Source organism: Chiloscyllium plagiosum, unplaced genomic scaffold (assembly GCF_037043375.1).
Source record: "Chiloscyllium plagiosum isolate Xiang-an unplaced genomic scaffold, Cpla_swu_hap1 HiC_scaffold_45, whole genome shotgun sequence".
NCBI lineage: Eukaryota > Metazoa > Chordata > Chondrichthyes > Orectolobiformes > Hemiscylliidae > Chiloscyllium > Chiloscyllium plagiosum.
This window is the reverse complement of record NW_028270183.1, coordinates 5,544,370-5,566,326: the sequence shown is the minus strand read 5'-3', so window position 1 is coordinate 5,566,326 and position 21,957 is coordinate 5,544,370. Positions and strand designations below refer to the sequence as shown.

Below are 21,957 nucleotides of genomic sequence, written 5' to 3'. Positions count from 1 at the left end.
GAACCTGTTGTTCTAGCAGAAGTCTAGAATTGTATCTTACTAATTTAGAAAATAATTTTGGAAAGAATCACTCCAGCAATCAAATTATTTACTCTTTTTTATTTCAAAATATATTTTATATATTTCAAATGCACAAATGCAGTTTGATCCTGTACAGTAGCATATCAAGGAAACAAACATTGAAGTTTAACTCTGTCCAAACAAATCAAAGGCATCTCTTACTTAAACCAGACGGTATTTACATGCATTTGAGGCATCAGGAGGGTCAGATAACTGAATGGACTCCCATTTACCTTCAGCAGGAAGCCTTCAGACAGTGGTCTTTCCCTGCTGCGCCTTGGCGGCAGCTGCCTCAAGCATTAGTGCATGGTCAGCACGTAGTCCTGGACCTTGGAATGTGCCAGTCTGCAACACTTGGTCTGGAGGACCTCTGGAAGACCAACAGGTTTTAGGCAAATTAAAGAATGTCATTCACCGAGTTGATGGTCCTCCATGCCCAGTCGATGTTTGTCTCAATGTGTGTCTTGGGGAACAAACCGTAAAACACAGAGTCCTATGTCACAGAGCTGCTTGGTCCGAACCTTGACAAAACCCATTGCATCTTTCTCCAGATTTCTTTTGCAAAGTCAATCTCTCAATGCCACCCACCACCCAACTTCGAGGGAAGCATGCGGTGGTGCACCCAGTCTGGGAGTCCATGAAGGATCTCACAGGTAGTGCCCTTCTTACCACTAGCCAAGCAATGCCATAGAGCTTATTACAAAGTTCTGGTGATGAGGCTTTCTGCTAAATAACTTTGTCCGTCTGCTCAGGGAACCACACAACAGGATCCGCCATCTCCTTTTCCCACAGGCTCTCAAGGATGCTATGGCAGACTGTGGTCAAATTTCTCCAGATACAGAACGGTCCAACTACTTGGAGCATTCTGCGGCAGCGGGGCCAGGTCCATGCCTCGCAGCACCGGGGACAGGTAGAACATCAGTACGTAGTGAGACTTGGTATTGTGCACTGAGGGTCTGCACACAACTTGATGCAGCCACACACCAAGGTGGCCATTAGGGTGAGGGTAGCATTGGGTACGTCCTCTCCCCTCCCTCTTATCATAGCATGTATGGCAATCTTAGCACATGAATATTTCACATGGGGATTGCTTACAATATCCTGACAAGTATTCAGCACAACCAAGACAGACTGACTGGTAATTTATTTCGGTGAAGTGTGTGGGATCTTGCAGCACAAATTGGCTTTTGTGTGACTTTTGACCCTTTTGCAGAATGATGCTCTCAAACAGTAAGTCTTCTTTCCTTCTGCATTAAAGATGCATGTCAAATAAACTAACAGTGATATGAGGAGGAATCCTTTTTTATGCAGAGAATGGTCAGGATCTGGAGCACTCTACCTGGGGGCATAGTAGAGGCCAATTCAGTTGTGACTAAAGAGGAAGTTTGATAATCACCCAAATAGGAAATTATTTGCAGGGATACAGGGAAATGACAGCCAAGTGGGACTACCTAAACTGATCTAGCAGAGGGCTAGCAGAGGTATGATGAGCTGAGTGTCCTCCTTCCATTCTGTAACCATTCTATGTTTCTGCTTACGCTAATTTAAAATATAGAACTCTCAGTTTGAAGTTTGAAGATATATCCATTAACATTTTTAAAAAAGTACATTTCTTTGGTGAGATTGTGATTAGAACAAACCAGGATGCATTCCACCAACATGTTAAGAAATACTTCACAGAGTGCGGATCATATAATCATTGAATCTCTATGGCGTGGAGACAGGCCATTCAGCCCATCAAGCTCACACCAACCCTCTGAACAGCAGTCCCACCCACCCCCGCCCTATCCCTGCATTTGCCATGGTGAACCCACCTAGCCTGCACATCCCTGGGAATTTACCATGGTCAATCCACCCTAACCTGTACATCTTTGGACTGTGGGAGAAAACATGGAGCAATACAGGGGGAATGTGCAAACTCCACACAGGCAGTCACCCCGAGGGATGGAATCGAACCAGGGTCCGTGGCACTGTGAGGCAGCAGTGCTAACCACTGAGCCACCATGCCACCCCTATGTATAAGGAAGATTAGACAATATGAATGAAATGACATACATACAGCCACATGAACAAACTAGGTTTAATATTCAAGGCACAGTTTTGTTTTGAACTGTAACAAACAGTCTCAGATTGCTATAGTAATAGCAAAGCAACAAAGAAGAATCATAGGATCAGTCACTGGCTTCCAACAAATTTACACAGAAACCAGTCGAACTTGTCTACGCCAGTCCACAGGAACCTCCTCCCAGCACACTTCACCTAAAGTTACCTTAACATCAATCCTTAAGACTTTAAAAACTGTTCTTTCAGAGCATATTCACGACCAAGTCCAACAAACCTCAAGGCTGAAGAGGAAGCATCAATCTGAAATCTTAATTCTGCTTTGCCCTCTTCAAGACTCTTTCCAGCATTTTTCTCATTATATTTCAAATGTCAAGGCTGTTTGAAATTCTAAGGGAGGTCAGCTCCATCTGCTCATGCCTAGTGTGCAGGGTAGAAACTGTGGGTGCAGAAAATCACATTGCTGCTTCTTGACTTTGTGGGGGTTTATCCAAGGACCTTGAATATGAGAACACAGGTCCACACAAATGCAAATCCCACATCGACTTTGCAAATGAGGCAGGTTGAAATTTTGGGCATAAGTATGTGAAGCAGTAAATCACTTGTTTTTTTTTACTAATATAGAGAGCTCCATAATAGCTGGTTCTAGGAGGGTTGATATCATCCAATTGCACTAATAACCATCAGCAACTTTCATTCTCTCCCTGCAGTGATCTAATGTATTTGGCCACATTATTATGTAACAGTGTTTGCTTCCACTTTTGTGTTTCTGAAAATTCTGGTTTGAACACGAAGTTGTCCCATATAGCAGGTTTTGGTACTTAGCTCAGTGTTAAATTCTGTTCAATAATACTGTTGCGAAGCACTTTGGGTGACTCCATCAATACCCCACTTCAAACATGACATTCTGGATTTGAGGTAGTTTAAAAATGAAATTTGTCCAATGCCATCACAACCTTACCAAATATCAAAATACCATCTGAATATAACTCTCATTTAACACCAAAATCATCCAATTCCAAATCCCAGTCCCAATTGCCGACCAAATCACAAATCAATTTGATCTAAATTGTCAATCATAACCCAAGTACAATTCCCAATCCAATCCAATATCATTCCAAATTCAATCTAAGATCACAACATTGGCCCCAACATCATTTCCGAACTAAGCTAAATTGCCAGTCTCCTTACCAAATTGATGTAATTTCCCAACCCTCACCCCAATCTCAGACCCAAACTAATTTAGACTCCCAATCACATTCCCAGTTTAATCTAAACACCCAATCTCAGTTTTAACCTAAATTTCCACTCATGACCTCAACCCTTTTGTGGAGGGAGGGAAAGAGAGGCAGTTCGGTTCGGGGCGCGTGCACTGTCGCCCTGGTAACGCGCGCCTTTTCTGATTTGAAAGCTGCCTGGTGCGCGTGTCCGCGAAGCTCATCGGGAGCGCGCGCCTGTGTTGATATTTGAACAGGAGACACAAGGCGGAGATAGGAGTCCAGGCAGACGTGGCTTCGAGCAATCGTAAGCAAAACAAACTTTACAAGATTTTCAGTATCATTACTATACTAGGAAAAATGTTGCTTCTGCAGGAATTCAACTTAATAATGTTTCCTTTAAAAAAAAACACGAAAAGGGTTAGTTTTGACGAAATTCAAAATATTATAACTTCCTATTTCTTTTAAATGTCATCCAAACATTTTTTGTTACACATTTTAAGATTTCCCAGTCTGCTACCTCTGAAATATTTTATTTTTGTTTTCAGTTTCTAGACTTTGCAAAGGAAAGTTTACTGGTTCTCGTCAAATATTTACGTTTGACAATAAGGCTTTCTAAACCCTTATCCTTATTTAATGATCATTTGTGTTTTAAGAGGGTGGCTTATTTATCCCCTATAAGATAAATTGCATTAATAAACAGGAGATACTCATTTTAAGTTTGGGGAAAAATAAATTTGCAAAGGATTTGTTGAAAATATATAGGGACTGATAGGGAAGTTTACAAGGATTCTAAAGGTTGAAAAATGTTCTCTCTTTCATAGTCTGTTTCAGCTTTTACTTTGTACAACTTTTAAAAGAAAATTAATGTAGGATACTTTCTAAAGTTACTTCAACTTCTAGTTTCTTGTAAATATTTGTTGAAAAATGTGATGCTGGAAAAACATAGCAGGCCAGGCAGCATCCGAGGAGCAGGAGAATTGACGTTTCGGGCTTAAGCCCTTCTTCAGGAATGAGGCTGGTGTGCCACGCGGGCTGAGATAAAAGGTAGGGGGGGAGGGGATTTGGGGGAGGGGCACTGGGAATACGATAGGTGGAAGGAGGTGAGGGTGATAGGCCGGAGAGGGGGTAGGGGCAGAGAGATTAGGAAGAAGATTGCAGGTCAAGAGAGCGGTGCTGAATCCGGGAGTTGGGACTGAGATAAGGTGGGGGGAGGGGAAATGAGGAAGCTGGAGAAATCTACATTCATCCCGTGTGGTTGGAGGGTTCCTAGGCGGAAGATGAGGCGCTCTTCCTCCAGGCGTCGTGTGGTCATTGTCTGGCAATGGAGGAGGCCAAGGACCTGTATGTCCTTGGCGGAGTGGGAGGGGGAGTTAAAGTGTTCACCCATGGGACGGTTGGGTTGGTTGGTGCAGGTGTCCCAGAGGTGTTCCCTGAAACGTTCCGCAAGTAGGTGGCCTGTCTCCCCAATGTAGAGGAGACCACATCGGGTGCAACGGATACAGTAAATGGAGGTGCAGGTGAACTTGTGATGGATATGGAAGGATCCATTGGGTCCTTGGAGGGAGGTGAGGGGGGAGGTGTGGGCGCAAGTTTTGCACTTCTTGCGGTTGCAGGAGAAGGTGCCGGGAGTGGAGGTTGGGTTGGTGAGGGGTGTGGACCTGACAAGGGAGTCGCGGAGGGAGTAGTCTCTCCGGAACGCTGATAGGGGTGGGGAAGGAAATATATCCCTGGTGGTGGGGTCTGTTTGGAGGTGGTGGAAATGACGGAGGATGATACGATGTATCCGGAGGTTAGTGGGTGGAAGGTGAGGACCAGTGGGGTTCTGTCCTGGTGGCGATTGGAGGGGCGGGGTTTAGGGCGGAGGTGCAGGAAGTGGAGGAGATGCGGTGGAGAGCGTCGTCGACCACTTCGGAGGGGAATTTGCGGTCTTTGAAGGAGGAGGCCATCTGGGTTGTTCGGTATTGGAATTGGTCCTCCTGGGAGCAGATGCGGCGGAGGCGAAGGAATTGGGAATATGGGATGGCGTTTTTACAGGGGGCAGGGTGGGAGGAGGTGTAATCTCGGTAGCTGTGGGAGTCGGTCGGTTTGTAGTAAATGTCTGAGTTGCGTCGGTCCCTGAGATAGAAATGGAGAGGTCTAGGAAGGGGAGGGAGGAGTCTGAGACGGTCCAGGTAAATTTGAGGTCGGGGTGGAAGGTGTTAGTAAATTGGATGAACTGTTCAACCTCCTCGTGGGAGCATGATGTAGCGCCAATACAATCATCAATGTAGCGGAGGAAAAGGTGGGGGGTGGTGCCAGTGTAGCTGCGGAAGATGGACCGTTCCACATATCCGACGAAGTAACTATTTGTCCACTATTTGAAGCTACTTTTTTTTTTAAAAAGTAGATTAAATGACCCCTTCCCCTTCTTTTGAATTAAGAAACCAGGTATTGTTACTTTGCCTCAATTCTGTGGCTAATATATTGGACAGGCGTCATGTTCCAAATTCATCCTTTCACATCAGGTGGATTGACTGGCAGGTGAATAGGCAAACCCAGTCAGGTGGAGTATTCGCAGATGTATGTAATTAACTCCTGTGTGGTTTTCTTCCCTCATTTGGAATTGGAAATGTTCATCAGTTTTGGAACTAATTTCCATCCTTCTCTCACCTTCAGTTCTGACTATTTCTTTCCCTTCCTTTGATATCTTTGTTTCCATTTCTGGGGTTGGCTGTGCACCAAAATCCACTGCGAGTCCACCCCCCTCAACACATTTAGCTTGACTACATTTCTTCACATTCTTCAAGGATTCCCACTCCAATCTCTCAGGCTCTTCATCTCAGTCACACCTGTCCTAAAGATGCCACCTTTCACAGGGATGCCTTGGGTATGGCTTTATTTTCCCTCAAATAGCAATTCTCCCCTCACTGGTTGACCGGGCCCTCAGCTATATCTACCATCTCTCGAACCTTTTGCCCCTCATCTCTTTTCCCTTCCTCCCAGGATACTAATGATTGTGTTTCTCCTTTACTCACCATTCACCCCCGCCAGTCTCCGAGTCCAAAGAATCATCTCCATCATATTTGCCACCTCCAATGGGATTTCACCACCAAACACACCTTCCCTCCCTTGTTATCATTCCACAGGGACCATTCCCTCCACAACCACCCTGTCCATTCCATCATTCTAATGCTTTCTCAATTCCCCATAGCACCTTCCCACATAATCACAGAAGGGGATAACATGTACAGTAGCGCCTCGACTTACGAACTTAATTCGTTCCGGGACCCGGTTCGCGAACCGAAAAGTTCGTGAACTGAATCAATTTTTCCCGTTGTTCGGATAGTGTAAGAATGCTTGGATGTAGCAACGAACGCTGTTCACAGCGCATGCGCCAAAGACGAACTGAATGAGATCACGCGGGGCACGAGAGGTTTTGCGTTCAAAGCGAGCATAGCAAAGCAGAACAATGAAACCACGTAGTCGCACACAGGCTTTTTGCGTTCGTACCTTGAATTTTGTACGTACGTTGAAGCAAAATTTTACATACTATCCTGTTCGTAAACCGATTTGTTCGTGAACGGGGTCGTTCATATGTCGAGGCTCTACTGTAATTCCCTCCCTCCTTACTGCCCAACATCCCACATACATCTTCCAGGTGAAGCAGAGTTTTATTTATACTTCCTTCAATCTAGTTGACTACATTAACTGCTGAAAATGTGTTGCTGGAAAAGCGCAGCAGGTCAGGCAGCATCCAGGGAACAGGAGAATCGACGTTTCGGGCATAAGCCCTTCTTCAGGAAGATTCCTGAAGAAAGCCTTATGCCCGAAACGTCGATTCTCCTGTTCCCTGGATGCTGCCTGACCTGCTGCGCTTTTCCAGCAACACATTTTCAGCTCTGATCTCCAGCGTCTGCAGACCTCACTTTCTCCTCTACATTAACTGCTCACAATGTGATTTTCTTTACAGAGCCAAGACCAATTAAACACTGGGTGACCACTTTGCAGAGCACCTCTACGCTCACTGTATGAACTACCTTGATCTTCTGCTTCCTCGCCATCTCGATAAACCATCTTGCTGTCATTGAAGCATTTCTGTCCTGGGCCTGCTGCAGTACTTCAATTAATGGAGGCTGGAGGAACACCAATTCATTTTCCACCTCAGTACTTTACAGTCTTCAGGACTTAAGTTCAACAATGTCAAATCATGAATGGTGTCCTTAGTTTTCTGTCCCTAGCTTTTTCTACCCCATGTCTTGTTTGCATGGATTTGCTCTCAGTAAAGCTGATGTATTTCTGACTATTCACTCATTATTAACATCTGTTTTGCAGCCACGTCTCTCCTCTATTCACATTAGCACTCTCTTCCTTTGTATTTTGCTCAGGGTGCACTAAGCATCTGTTCCACTTGTTCCTCCTGCACCTTTGTCAACAACATGAACACCATCATTTCCAGCCATCTTCAGATCCAAAGAATCATATTATTGTACATGACATGATAACTCTGTTTCTCTCTCTGCAGATGTGACCAGAGCTGCTGAGTTTCCCCAGTACTTTGTTTATTTTCCAATGTTTGCGTGAAGGTTTGTTGCTCGGGTGATGATTGCCATAGTTGTGGGTATGTTCGCCGAGGTGGGAAGTTAATCTGCAGACATTTTATCCCCTGTCTAGGTGACATCCTCAATGCTTTGGAGGCTCCTGTGTGGCACTACTGTACTGTGTCACCTGGAGTTTATTTGGTTCCAGTCCTGCAGTTTCTGGTTGTTCATTGTAGTGGCTGGTATATTGGGTCTAGGTCTATGTGCTTGTTGATAGCGTCGTGGATGATGGCCATGGTTCTAGAAATTCTCCGGCTACTCTCTGTCTTTGATTATTGTGTTGTCCCAGTCCAGTTTGTGGTCCTTGTCATCTGTGTGTGTGGCCACTAGGGACAGCTGCTCACGGCATTCAGTGGCTAGTTGGTGTTTGTAGATGCGGAATACTAGTTGTCTGCCTGTTTGTCCTATATAGTATCTCATGGAGTCATAGAGATGTACAGCACGGAAACAGACCCTTCGGTCCAACCCGTCCATGCCGACCAGATATCCCAACCCAATCTAGTCCCACCTGCCAGCACCCAGCCCATATCCCTCCAAACCCTTCCTATTCATATACCCATCCAAATGCCTCTTAAATGTTGCAATTGTACCAGCCTCCACCACTTCCTCTGGCAGCTCATTCCATACACGTACCACCCTCTGTGTGAAAAAGCTGCCCCGTAGGTCTCTTTTGTATCTTTCCCCTCTCACCCTAAACCTATGCCCTCTCGTTCTGGACTCCCGACCACAGGGAAAAGACTTTGCCTATTTACCCTATCCATGCCCCTCATAATTTTGTAAACCTCTATAAAGTTACCCCTCAGCCTCCGATGCTCTAGGGAAAACAGCCTCAGCCTGTTCAGCCTCTCCCTATACCTCAAATCCTCCAACTGTGGCAACATCCTTGTAAATCTTTTCTGAACCATTTCAAGTTTCACAACATCTTTCCGATAGGAAGGAGACCAGAATTGCACGCAATATTCCAACAGTGGCCTAACCAATGTCCTGTACAGCCGCACCATGACCTCCCAACTCCTGTACTCAATACTCTGACCAATAAAGGAAAGCATACCAAATGCCTTCTTCACTATCCTATCTACCTGCGACTCCACTTACAAGGAGCTATGAACCTGCACTCCAAGGTCTCTTTATTCGGCAACACTCCCTAGGACCTTACCATTAAATGTATAAGTCCTGCTAAGATTTGCTTTCGCAAAATGCAGCACCTCGCATTTATCTGAATTAAACTCCATCTGCCACTTCTCAGCCCATTGGCCCATCTGGTCAAGATCCCGTTGTACTCTGAGGTAACCTTCTTCACTGTCCACTACACCTCCAATTTTGGTGTCATCTGCAAACTTACTAACTGTACCTCTTATGCTCGCATTTATGTAAGTGACAAAAAGTTGAGGTCCCAGCACCGATCCTTGTGGCACTCCACTGGTCACAGGCCTCCTGTCTGAAAAACAACCCTCTACCACCACCCTCTGTCTTCTACCTTTGAGCCAGTTCTGTATCCAAATAGCTAGTTGTCCCTGTATTTCGTGAGATCTAACCTTGCTAATCAGTCTCCCATGGGGAACCTTGTCGAACGCCTTACTGAAGTCCATATAGATCACATCTACCGCTCTGCCCTCATCAATCTTCTTTGTTAGTTCCTCAAAAAATTCAATCAAGTTTGTAAGACATGATTTCCCAAGCAAAAAACCATGTTGACTATCCCTACTCAGTCCCTGCCTTTCCAAATACATGTACATCCTGTCCCACAGGATTCCCTCCAACAACTTGCCCACCACTGACGTCAGGCTTACTGGTCTATAGGTCCCTGGCTTGTCCTTACCACCTTCTTAAACAGTGGCACCACGTTAGCCAACCTCCAGTCTTCCGGCACCTCACCTGTGACTATCGATGATACAAATTTCTCAGAAGAGGCCCAGCAATCACATCCTTAGCTTCACACAGAGTTCTTGGGTATACCTGATCAGGTCCTGGGGATTTATCCACCTTTAGCCGTTTCAAGACATCCAGCACTTCCTCCTCTGTAATCTGGACATTTTTCAAGATGTCACCATCTATTTCCCTACATTTTATATCTTCTATATCTTTTTCTACAGTAAATACTGCTGCAAAATACTCGTTTAGTATCTCCCCCATTTTCTGCAGCTCCACACAAAGGCCGCCTTGCTGATCTTTGAGGGCCCTGTTCTCTCCCTAGTTACCCTTTTGTCCTTGATGTATTTGTAAAATCTCTTTGGATTCTCCTTAGCTCTATTTGCCAAAGCTATCTCGTGTCCCCTTTTTGCCCTCCTGATTTCCTTCTTAAGTATACTCCTATTTCCTTTATACTCTTCTAAGGATTCACTCGATCTATCCTGTCTATACCTGACATATGCTTCCTTCTTTTTCTTAACCAAACCCTCAATTTCTTTAGTCATCCAGCATTCCCTAAACCTACCAGCCTTCCCTTCCACCCTGACAGGAATATACTTCCTCTGGGCTCTCGTTATCTCATTTCTGAAGGCTTCCCATTTTCCAGCCGTCCCGTTGCCTGCGAACATCTGCCTCCGATCAGCTTTTGAAAGTTCTTGCCTAATACCGTCAAAATTGGCCTTTCTCCAATTTAGAACTTCAACTTTTAGATCTGGTCTATCCTTTTCCATCATCATTTTAAATCTAATAGAATTACGGTCGCTGGCCCCAAAGTGCTCCCCCACTGACACCTCAGTCACCTGCCCTGCCTTATTTCCCAAGAGTAGGTCAAATTTTACACCTTCTCTAGTGGGTGCATCCACATACTGAATCAGAAAATTGTCTTTGCATGGAATCTTGTAAATTACATTAGTCTTGCATCTGATGGGTATAGGGTGTTTTGTTCTGGTGAGTTGTCTGAGCGTGGCTGTCGGTTTATGGGCTGTCATGAATCAAAGAAGTCTGGCTGTCTGTTCCAAGACCTTTTTTTTTATGTTAGCGTGGCTGGTGAGTTGGGTCGTGGCATGTCCTCATCACATTGTCTGTCTGTTAGCCACCTGCGGATGAAGTTGCAGGATATCCATTCTTGACGAAGACTCTTTCGAGGTATTGTTCTTCTCTTTGTAGGTCAGGAGTGCTGCAGTGTGTTGTAGCCCTTTTGAACAGGGCCCTAGTGCGTCTTCTCTTGTATGTGTTTGGGTAGCTGCTGTTGTAATTCAGGACCTGGTCAGTGTGTGTGGCCTTCCTGTACAGTTTTTGTGGTGCATTCACCGTTCTGTGATCTTTCTACCGTCAGATCCAAGAATGGGAGTTGATTGTTGGTTTCCTCCTCTCTCGTAAATCTGATCCCTGTGAGCATGGTGTTGATAACCTGGTGTGTGCTCTCGATTTCTGTTCTCTTGGTAAGCCCAAAAGTGTTGTCCACCTGTCTGATCCAGAGTTTGGGTTGGATTTGTGGGAGGGCTGGCATTTGTTCCTGTCTTTGCACCACTGCTTCTGCTATGAGCCCAGAGATGGGGGAGCCCATATGTGTCCCATTGATCTGTTCATATATCTTGTTGTTGAATGTGAAGTGTGATGTCAAGCACAGGTCTAGTAGTTTGAGTATGCAATCCTTGTTAATAGGTTCCCCATTGTGTCATCTGTTCTGTTTGTCCAGCAGGTTGGCTATTGTGTCTCTGGCTGGAGTTTTGTCAACTGAAGTGAACAATGCTGTTACATTGAATGAAACCATTTCTTCATCCTTGTCTATGTTTATGTTTTTGATGTTGTCTAGGATTTCCTGTGATGATTGTATGGAGTGTTTGGATCCGCTGATTATCCTGCACCCTTTGTCTAGCTGCTGGGATATGCACTGAAGCAGGGACTGAGACTACGAGGCTAACTTGGGTAGGATTTGTTACAGAAGAGCCCAGGTCAGCCAAAGAATAATTATTGTTTCTTGCATACAGAATGGAGGAGAATGTCACTAATGGACATGACATAGCGGTGTACAAGAGGAGAGAGAAGTTGAAATGTTCCCGCTCAATGGATGTTGTCAACACAGAACCGAAAGGGTCCCACTGGACAGAAACAGAATTGCAGCAGCTAATGGGGCAGCACATGCAAGAGAAGCAGAGGAAGGAGAGCCAGGTCTTCATGCCTGCCCCGGCCTATTCCAGCTCTTCAACCATGCAGGCTTCACAGACCTCTGTACAAGTCACGAACACCACCACCTTCACGCCACAGCATGGGAAGGAGGAACAACCCCGTGGGCCGGAGGGTGAAGCACCTCAGTACGACATCACTCTTATGGAAGAGAAACTCCAGCCAATAGAACAGCAGCTTCAGTACCTGCTGAAGAAGGCAGAGGAATTCCAGACCCACCTGGTGTACAGGTATTGGCCCGGCTCACATCTGCTCTTACTCTCTCTTAGAGGTGTAGCTTCATTCCATTCCTCATCATTTTGTCTTCAGCCAACCAGTGCTATCTTTCTGCAATTACATCTGTGATTCATAGATTGTAACTTGAGCACTCTAAATCCTGTGCAAGTGGCATTCAGCCAAGATGTAGTTTATGATCAGAACCATCTAATAGTTGGTCTAAAGTTTGCTGCCAGTATTACAGTCAGGCACTGACAGCTATCTATGAATAAACCATGCAATGCCATTTGCTGAGAGACAGCACTACCCAGTGAATTGGGAATCAGCACAAGTTACCCAACAATTTGTGTCAATCTGCCTTTAGCCTGGTGAGGATGACAGTTCACCCTTAGTCACCCAGTGCATTTCACAATGTTGCTGCATTTTCTTGTTAATTCCTGTTTTTTTTTAAAAAGAAAAAATCTGCAAGTTAGGGCAGCCACTTAACAGCCTAAGTAGCTTTCCACAGAAATATATATTGATACTCATCTACCTCTCCTGCCCTGAAATAGCATCAGAGTTATGCAGCACAGAAACAAACCCTTCTATCCAATGTGGAGCCTCGTTTGTACATATGCTCGGGGTAGTAAATTGGTGTTTGTGGTGTTTAAAATGTTTTCTTATATTTCTGTCTGTCTCTCTCATTATTCTTTCACTTCTTTCTCTACCTCACTTGACTCTTCCTTTTCTCTCATTCCTCTGTTTTCTGCTCTCTCCTTTTAAAACTTACGGGTCAAGGAGATAGACTGTTGGTGTCCAAGTTTACAGTGAGTGAGTGAAAGCCAGAGGATGAGCTTTATACGCTAATGGATGGAGCACGCTATGTGATAGCTCTCCTTTGGAAAGTTCTTGGCTTTGTTGTAACGGGTTAGCCTGTCTGTTCCCTGATGTTCTTCAGTGTGTTTCCCTCCTGCAGCAGAGACCGAATTCACAATGAGGAGTTTGCAAGGGCTGTACCAATCTTTGTGAAGACGTGCCAGCCATACTTTGCTTACCTGGAATCGACGGCACGCAGTATTCATTCCGACAGGAAGCCTCTCCCCGAGTATATCCAGAAACGGGTAATGCGTTAGGAATAAGATTGAAAATCATTTGACAAAAAAATTTCAGAGCAACTCCTGCCCACAGTGTGTTTTCAGGGAGGTTTGAACAGGCTGATACTCCCAGTGAGGGAGTGCTGTCCTGTCAGAGCTGCTGCGCTTCAGGAGAATCATTGCCAACTGGTCAGGGTTTAATGTGTCCAAGATCAGCGGGAGACTTCTCTCCAGCTTCTGGCCAATACTTAGCCCTCACTCCACTTCACCATATTGAATGGTCCAGTCGTTATCATATTGTTACTTTAAATAGATTCACTACAGTGTGGAAACAGGCCCTTTGCCCAACAAGTTCACACCGACCGTCTGAAGAGTAACCCACCCAGACCATTTCCCTCTGACTACTGCACCTAACACTATGGGCAATTCACCTAACCTGCACATCTTTGGGTCTATCTCCTTGACCTGTAAGTTTTAAAAGGAGAGAGCAGAAAACAGAGGAATGAGAGAAAAAGAAGAGTCAAGTGAGGTAGAGAAAGAAGTGAAAGACTGTGCAAACTCCACACAGACAGTCACCTGAAGCTGGAATTGAACCTGGGTCCCCGGTGCTATGAGGCTGCAGTGCTAACCACTGAGCCACCGTGCCACACTACTTGTGAGAGCTCACTGAATGCAAATTGGCTACTGCATTTCCAACAGCACTGGTTGTATTTCACCAACTAGACAGCACATGAGGAAATCCTGGGTTCATGAAAGATCCCTTTCTCTTGGAATTTCCAGAGTTCAGTTTGCACTCTGCTACCCAAGGGGGCAATAAGGTGCTACAGTGGACCTGACCATTGAAGGGATTTTCATTACCAGAGAATGGCTTCTGGCAGAGATCAGATAGTACGTAGTATGCACTACAGCTGGGTGAGGAGAACAATTAAGTGTATTTATTCAAGACCTCTCGGAGATAGTGATGTGTCTTGAGGTGCTTCACAGGAACATCAAACAAGGTTTGATGAGCGACTTAAGGAGCTAGCAGGACAGTGACTGAAGTCTGGTTAAAGATGTAGCCTTTGAGAATGGTACAAAAAGGGGTGGGAGAGGAGTCGAGGAGCAAATTTGAGAGCTAAAGGCATGGCTGCTAGTGGTGGACTGATGAAGATTGGAGATGGTCAAAGAAGCCAGAATTGGAGGAGTGCAGAGAGAACTTGGAGGATTGTGTTGTTGGCAGAGATTAGAGATTTGTAAACAGAAATTTTAGAGAAAAATATTTTGGACAGTAATCCCAGAATTATTATTACATCAAATTAAAACCAGTCTTGAATTTCTGCTCCAGGGAAAAACAGCCCCAGCCTGTTCAGCCTCTCCCTGTAGCTCAGATCCCCCAATCTTGGCAACATCCTTGTAAATCTTTTCTGAACCCCTTCAAGTTTCACAACATCCTTCCGATAGGAAGACCAGAATTGCACGCAATATTCCAGAATTGCACCTGCCCTGCCTTATTTCCCAAGACTAGGTCAAGTTTTGCACCTTCTCTAGTAGGTACATCCACATACTGAATCAGAAAGTTTTCTTGTACACACTTAACAAATTCCTTTCCATCTAAACCCTTAACACTATGGCATTCGCAGTCCCAGTCTCTGGAAAGTTAAAATCCCCTACAATAATCACTCTATTACACAGATAGCTGAGATCTCCTTACAAATTTGTTTCTCAATTTCCCTCTGACTATTAGGGGGTCTATAATACAATCCCAATAAGATGATCATCCCTTTCTTATTTCTCAGTTCCACCCAAATAACTTCCCTGGATGTATTTCCAGGAATATCCTCCCTCAGCACAGCTGTAATGCTTTCCCTTATCAAAAATGCCACTCCCCCTCCTCTCTTGCCTCCCTTTCTATCCTTCCTGCAGCATTTGTATCTTGGAACATTAAGCTGCCAGTCCTGTCCATCCCTGATTTTTTTTTGTAATTGCTATGATATCCCAGTCCTATGTTCGTAACCATGCTCTGAGTTCATCTGCCTTCCCTGTTAGGCCTCTTGCATTGAAATAAATGCAGTTAAGTTTATCAGTCATAGAGTTATAGGGACGTACAGCACAGAAACAGACCCTTCGGTCCAACCCGTCCATGCCGACCAGATATCCCAACCCAATCTAGTCCCACCTGCCAGCACCCGGCCCATATCCCTCCAAACCCTTCCTATTCATATACCCATCCAAATGTCTTTTAAATATTGCAATTGTACCAGTCTCCACCACTTCCTCTGCCAGCTCATTCCATACACGTACCATGCTCTGAGTGAAAAAGTTGCTCCTTAGGTCTCTTTTATATCGTTTCCCTCTCACCCTAAACCTATGCCCTGCTCTGCTTTGTCCCTGCCTGCCCGGACTGTTTGACTCACTTCTGTTCTCAGCTATACCAGTCTCAAATTGATCTCTTTCCTCACTATCTCCCTAGATCGCACCCACCCCCACCTTACTAGTTTAAATCCTCCCAAGCAGTTCTAGTAAATCTCCCTGCCAGTATATTAGTCCCCTTCCATTTTAGGTGCAATTTGTCCTTGTACAGGTCACTTCTACCCCAAAACAGCTTCCAATGATCCAAAAATGTGAATCCTTCGCCTGTACATTCTTGATTTGTGTCTGCCTGATCATTAATGTGTTTTTCTCAGCTTTTGCAGTTCTCCCAGCAGCTGGCCTCCAGCCTAGAGCAGCTGGTCCTCATGTATGCATCCTTTGGCTTCATCTCTCTGGAGGAGACAGACCCCTGCAGGTAACGGGGACCCTGACCCAAACCATTCACGAGCTGCCAGTGGAAAATGAAACCACAATCCAAGAAGATGCCCCGCTCTGTGAAATCGAACATTTCAAACAGCGGAGCAACTTGACAGGACCAGCTTCGACCCTGATCTAACCCTGCACTGATCCGTCTGACAGTGTGATCCCCACCCCCATCGGGACAGTTCAGCGCTGCTAGTCAGTCTTGGCTGTGGTTGTAGGAGGGAATCGGTGTCGGATTTTGGCAGTTCCTCTGCTAAACTGAATCAGAAAGAGACCACTAATCATCCTCAAGTCATTTCAACTCCAGAATGATGCAAATCCATCACTACAGTTGCCTGTATGAGTGTGGGAGTATTTATCCCATTCTCTGCCAAACTTTACAATTTAATCCACTTCCACCTGCTCCACTTCCAGATCACAACAGATTGTTCCCTGTGGAAACATATCCTTGCCTCCCCTCTGGTAGTTTCACTAATCACCATAAGTATCAGTCCTCCATAGCACCTGCTGTTGGGAATGGTTTCTCCTTATTCACTTTATCAAAGCCCTTTAGGAATTTAAGATGCTGAAATCCCATTTCTCCTTGCCCGTCTCTGCACAGAGCAGAATTGCCCCAGCTTCTCCATTCTGCCACGCTAAGTGAAGTCCCTCATTCCTGGTCCCATTCTTGTAAATCAAAACCTCCCCTATGAGGTTTGGATACTTTTCCCCCGATGTGTCAGGCCCAGGATTGGGTAGACACAAGCCAATTGCGTACTTGATTTGACCTAGAGAGGAGGATGATGGGGACAAACAAAAATAAAATCTAAGGATTCTAATCATTTTCCTACAACCACTCCAATCCCCACATTTCCCTCCCCTTTCCTTTCATTTGTTTAAATCCTGGCACTCTAGTATTTGCTACTTCTACAGAGGAGAGTTCCGTCTCGGGCACTGGTTTAGAGTTTCTACGTTTCGATACTGTATGCCTGTACCTTACACAGCAGCAAAGGAGCCAAGCCTGCTGTTCAAGAAAATCCGGTGGAACGTGGACATCACTGAAGGAGCATCCTATGGGGATGGGACAGATCCATTAACAGAATAGTAAGTGCAGATATTCGATTGGGAGAGGCTGTGGAGAGTAGAGGTTGCGTGTAATTCCAGGGATGACGGTGTGTGGATAGTTGGGAGAAGCTGGAATTGTTCTCCTTAGAGAAATGTTAAATGGTAACTTATTCAAAGGTGCTCAAACATCTGAGGGGGTCTACATGGGTTGACAGGGTGGTACCAGTCCCACTGGACGGATTTAGAGCAATTGACACTAGAACCCCAAAAGGGTGGTAGGAAGATATTTGAAAGACAAAACTCAGCAAATGGTTAAGAAGTGGAACGCACTGTCCGAGAGGGTGGGAGAGACAGATGCAAATGGGGCTTTCACCATGGAATTGGATGAGCATCTGAAGACAGACGAACAGAGGTGCACAGCTTCAAAGCAAGAACGGAGCTGTTTTTCAGGGTTAAACACCATCAGGTTATAGTCCAACCGGTTTTATTTGGAAGCACTAGCTTTCGGAGCGCTGCTCCTTCAGCAGGTGGTCTTACTTTTCAGGGAGCTGCCCCTATCATACTGAGCCAAATAATCTCCTTCAGTGCTGTAGCTGTATTCCATGGTAGCCAAACCACCTCAGCCTGCATTTTGTAACATAATGCAGGCAGACTCATTTAATTTGAAGATGTATAAACATATATGGTTCACCTGTTCTGAACACCTTTTAGTTACATCAATGTTGTACTGTCATCTTCTACATGGGTCCTCAGTCATTCACAGTGCATCTGCTGTCCCATTGTATTGTTGTGCAGTTACTTCCTGTGCTTTAAGGAGGCTAATCAGGCGATGGATAACAACCAGCCCAGTTCCAAAAATACAACTTCCAAAAGCAGGCGCCTGTGGTCTATTGGTCGCTGGATCCAGGTAGAACCCTCCCCAAGGGAACCAGATCTCCTTTGCTGGTAATTGATGTTAGAGTTTTCTACCACGTAGAATGATATAGGTCATAGTGTATAGAAACAGGTCATTAGGCCTACACTAGTGTTTTTGTTTGACTAGTGTTTATGTATGTGTAGTGTCTTACCAAGGACCCTTTCTCTGTGCATCCTATCTCCCTGATCAGCTGCTAAATACATCTACCCTCAACTTATACTGAACCAAAATCAGGAGTTGGAATCAACCTACGCCCTCTGCAGGCACTGACCAGTGGTGGCCTTCCCTGTTCCATCATTTAGTCTGAATGAAGCAGCTACTTGGCACTACCTTAAAGGTGCAAGTTGTTGTTGCATAGTTTAGGGCAGGAAAAGATTTTTCTCAACTATTGAACATCCACGCTCTAACAGTATGTCAGATTGTAATTATCACTAAGATAGAGACAAATACTGCACAATGTAGTGACACATATCTACCTTGTAACAGGTCCAATTCAATTTCAATCTAGCCAAAAGAAAATCTAATATAGTTTAGTACCAAAGTTTAAGTTAGCTCATTGAGCTGGAAGGTTTGTTTTCAGACATCACCATACTGGGTAATATCAGTGAGCCTCTGGTGAAGTACTGGTGCTATATCCTGCCCTCAAGGTGGGTGATGTCATTGATTTCTTTTTAAAACAAGGGAAGGTAGATCGGGTCTCAACCAGTGTTTATCAATGGATTTCTGGTTAGAGTGTCATACCTCTAAACTCTTACATCTTAGGACAGCTGAAACAAAGACATGTGCAAGTGTTGTCCTTCTTTGTCGGTGTATGGAAACAAGCAAGAGTGGGTCATGGCTTTTAGTGGCCAATTGATGCTCCTGTATAGTGACGGCAAATAACACCAGCACTTCACTGGAGACTTTCTGATTACTAAAGTATAGATTACTTACTGTGGAAACAGGCCCTTTGGCCCAACAAGTCCACACCGACCCTCTGAGGAGCACCAGACCCATTCTCCTAACACTACAAGCACTGAAGAAGGGCTTATGCCCAAAACGTCGATTCTCCTGTTCCCTGGATGCTGCCTGACCTGCTGCGCTGTTCCAGTGACACATTTTCAGCTACAGGCAATTTAGCATGGCCACTTCACCTAACGTGCACAGCTTCAGACTGTGGGAGAAAACCCACAGACACTGGGAGAACATGCAAGTGTCACAGTTGCCTGAAGTGGGCATTGAACCTGGGTCTCTGGTGCTATAATGCCCACTGGACAATTTAGCATGGTCAATGCACCTGACCTGCCCATCTCTGGAAGGTGGGAAGAAACCCACACAGACAGGGAGAATGTGCACACTTCACCCAGCCAGCTGCCAGAGAAGGGAGGAGGAGAGGGGGAGGAAAGGAGGAAAGAAAGAGGAGAAGAGGGGTGGGGGGAAGAGGGGGCAGTGGAGGGCAGATCCTGAAATGTTAGCCTTTGTCCTGATTTGTGGTGAGGGGGAGAAGCAGTGTCCAACTCTGGCTGCTGGGCATTGGCAGGTCCAAAAAGTGGTATGTTTAGCTTTCAAATGAAGTGGGTCAGGCAACGTAACAGAATCAATACAGAAAATCAAGCCTCTGACCCTGCAATGTTGGGATAAATTTAAATATGAACATTATGTAAAAGTCACTTTGTGGATTTTAGGTTTCTATACAAGCAGCCTCGGGGTGACTATGAGCTCCTGGTCACCATTGGGTTCGAGGAGCCATCGCAGATTGCTGCTACTGATCTCCTTGTGGACATCCTTTTGAGTCGAAGGTCAGCTGACCCAGCAGGAACTTGCCTCACCAAGCCAAAACAGTTCTCATACTTAGATGGTACCAGTCACCCAGACCTCCCTAGGTCTAGCTACCAGGTAGTTTCAGCTGGACTCAATTCAGAGTCCTTCACCAGTTAACCCATTCACCCAGGCAAAGAAGTTGAATTTTAGAATTGCTATTGACTCCTTTACTAGGAAAGATCAGTGAAATACCTTCTAGTCTTAGCATGTGCTAATTAGCGCTAGTATCCCAAAGAAAAAACTATAGAATTTACTTTGTCATAAGGACACACCTGAAATTAAAAGAGTATTTACACCACTACATTAAAAACTGGTCAGAGTAGTTAATGTGAGGGAGGGATTTGTATTAGCTTTTAAAAATTGTTCCCTTCACCTAGCATCTAGAGACAGATTGCTACAGGGGCAAGTCTTTACATGTCAATGGAGTTTAATACACCATAAAAATTTTCCATGACTGATTAAGGAAAAGATGGCTTGGATAGGAAGTATAAATGTCTAGTACAGACAGCCTGATTTACAAGACATTTGTAAGACAGGTGAGCATTCAGAACATGGAAGCTTCAACTAGGTTTTAATAAAACCTTAGATCACTTAAAACTAGTCAGTCAAACTACAAATCAGATTCATTCTCTGGGACAGGAATAATTGACTCAACATGGTATTTGTACTTGCTTTGTTTTATTATGTATATACCTTCACAAAATCACACAAGGAAAGACCAGTTAGCAGCTACTAAAGCTGATTCACTATCTTCATGTATTTCACCCTTCAGTCAGTGTATTTGTATACTTGAGACTTGGATAAACCCTGCATTCACTTTTACAATAGAACTGTAACCAGGCTAAGTGTTGAACTTAAGCAAAAACACTTCGTGCTTCAGAAAAATTACTCATGCAAACATGAATTTGTTAACTTTACGAACCAATGCAAGCTCTTCAAAAATGACTCCGTGCATGCAGGTGATGCTGTTGTAGCTGTATGATGATCTGCAGAGTTCCATTAAGGGTAGCATCAAAAGTAGGTCAAGTCTCAATTATGTTTGAGAAAATTTCACCAGTGACAAAAAAGGGGATCAGCTGTCAGATCTTTAACTTCAAAACCAAAAAGATCTGAAAAATCTCTCGAATGAAGTTTGAAGAGTTAACCTTGATACACTATATAGCAATGTCCAAAAAGCTGTATAGCTTCTCTACAGTTCTGGCACAATTTGACCATTTGAAATATGGCCTGAAATTCAAAACTATACCTGAAGTATTAATGCAACCTAAAATAGTGCAATTTAAGTGTCACAGAAACTGTTCTTGATCCATTGCCTGATTGGTAAAAATCACAGCCAGTGTACATCAGTACCCCACAACATTGCTTTCATCCAGTGTTTGACTGGGTAATATCCATGTCCATAATCTTAAAAAGCAGAAAAATCTCAACCAGCAAGTTAAACTGATTCAGTAAGCATGTTATCAGCACTAGAGGAAGATTTACCACTAAACCAGATGCAAAACAGATTTGGTAATGAAAATCTATTAGGCTGTGCACACCAACAAGTCATTGTAACTTTTGGCCTTGCCAATTAGCCAGCTCTCGTTTCCTTGGAAAAAAGTTTAGTGGATATGCTTACATACGGTTTGTAAAAACCTGGGGAGGTAGTGTAGTGTGAGACACAGATGTAAATGGCTAATATGACAAAATGAACTGCCTCATTCATTTAACGCTTGGATTTCACTTACACTAATTTCCAATTCAAGGCAAATTACCAAAGTCTGAATCCTGACTGAACTTACTGTTCAATGTAGCTTTCAAATTTATTATGGAAATTACCCAAACCAATCAGGTGGTCATGGCAGTTTACTGGCATGATCATAAAGCTGAAGTAGTGTAGGCTAAAGCAAAGGCAGCAAAATGTATACAAATCATCTCCTACATGCAAACAAGGCTGTATAAATTGGTTGCTTTAAAAGAAAAAAAGTGTTCCCTGCATATTTGCATACTGCACATCTAAGGACACTTCAAAGTAACAGTTCACCTGCTGGATTCCTTGAAAAAAGGTGCAAAGTAATTGCACCAATGCAACATATGGAGACAAACAAACAAACATTCTTCATTTGGAGACCTCAGGTCTGCAT

At 44.4% G+C, this 21,957-nt stretch overlaps 1 protein-coding gene across 1 annotated transcript; it reads left to right on the top strand.

Annotated features, from left to right (window-relative positions):
• Positions 1–11,818: 11,818 nt before the first annotated feature.
• cunh19orf67 (chromosome unknown C19orf67 homolog) lies at positions 11,819–21,928 on the top strand. Its single transcript, XM_087983139.1, has 6 exons — positions 11,819–12,243; positions 13,185–13,329; positions 15,966–16,066; positions 16,969–17,157; positions 17,914–18,063; positions 19,699–21,928. The coding sequence occupies exons 1-6, from the start codon at positions 11,819–11,821 to the stop codon at positions 19,949–19,951; spliced, it is 1,263 nt and encodes a 420-aa protein (XP_087839265.1). The 3' UTR covers positions 19,952–21,928.
• Positions 21,929–21,957: the final 29 nt, after the last annotated feature.

Coding starts and splice junctions, on each gene's coding strand:
- cunh19orf67 (XM_087983139.1), top strand. CDS start 11,819: ATGGAGGAGAATGTCACTAATGGACATGACATAGCGGTGTACAAGAGG. Junction 13,330..15,965: donor CCGAGTATATCCAGAAACGG/GTAATGCGTTAG, acceptor TGTTTTTCTCAG/CTTTTGCAGTTCTCCCAGCA. Junction 17,158..17,913: donor ACAGATCCATTAACAGAATA/GTAAGTGCAGAT, acceptor ATTGTTGTGCAG/TTACTTCCTGTGCTTTAAGG.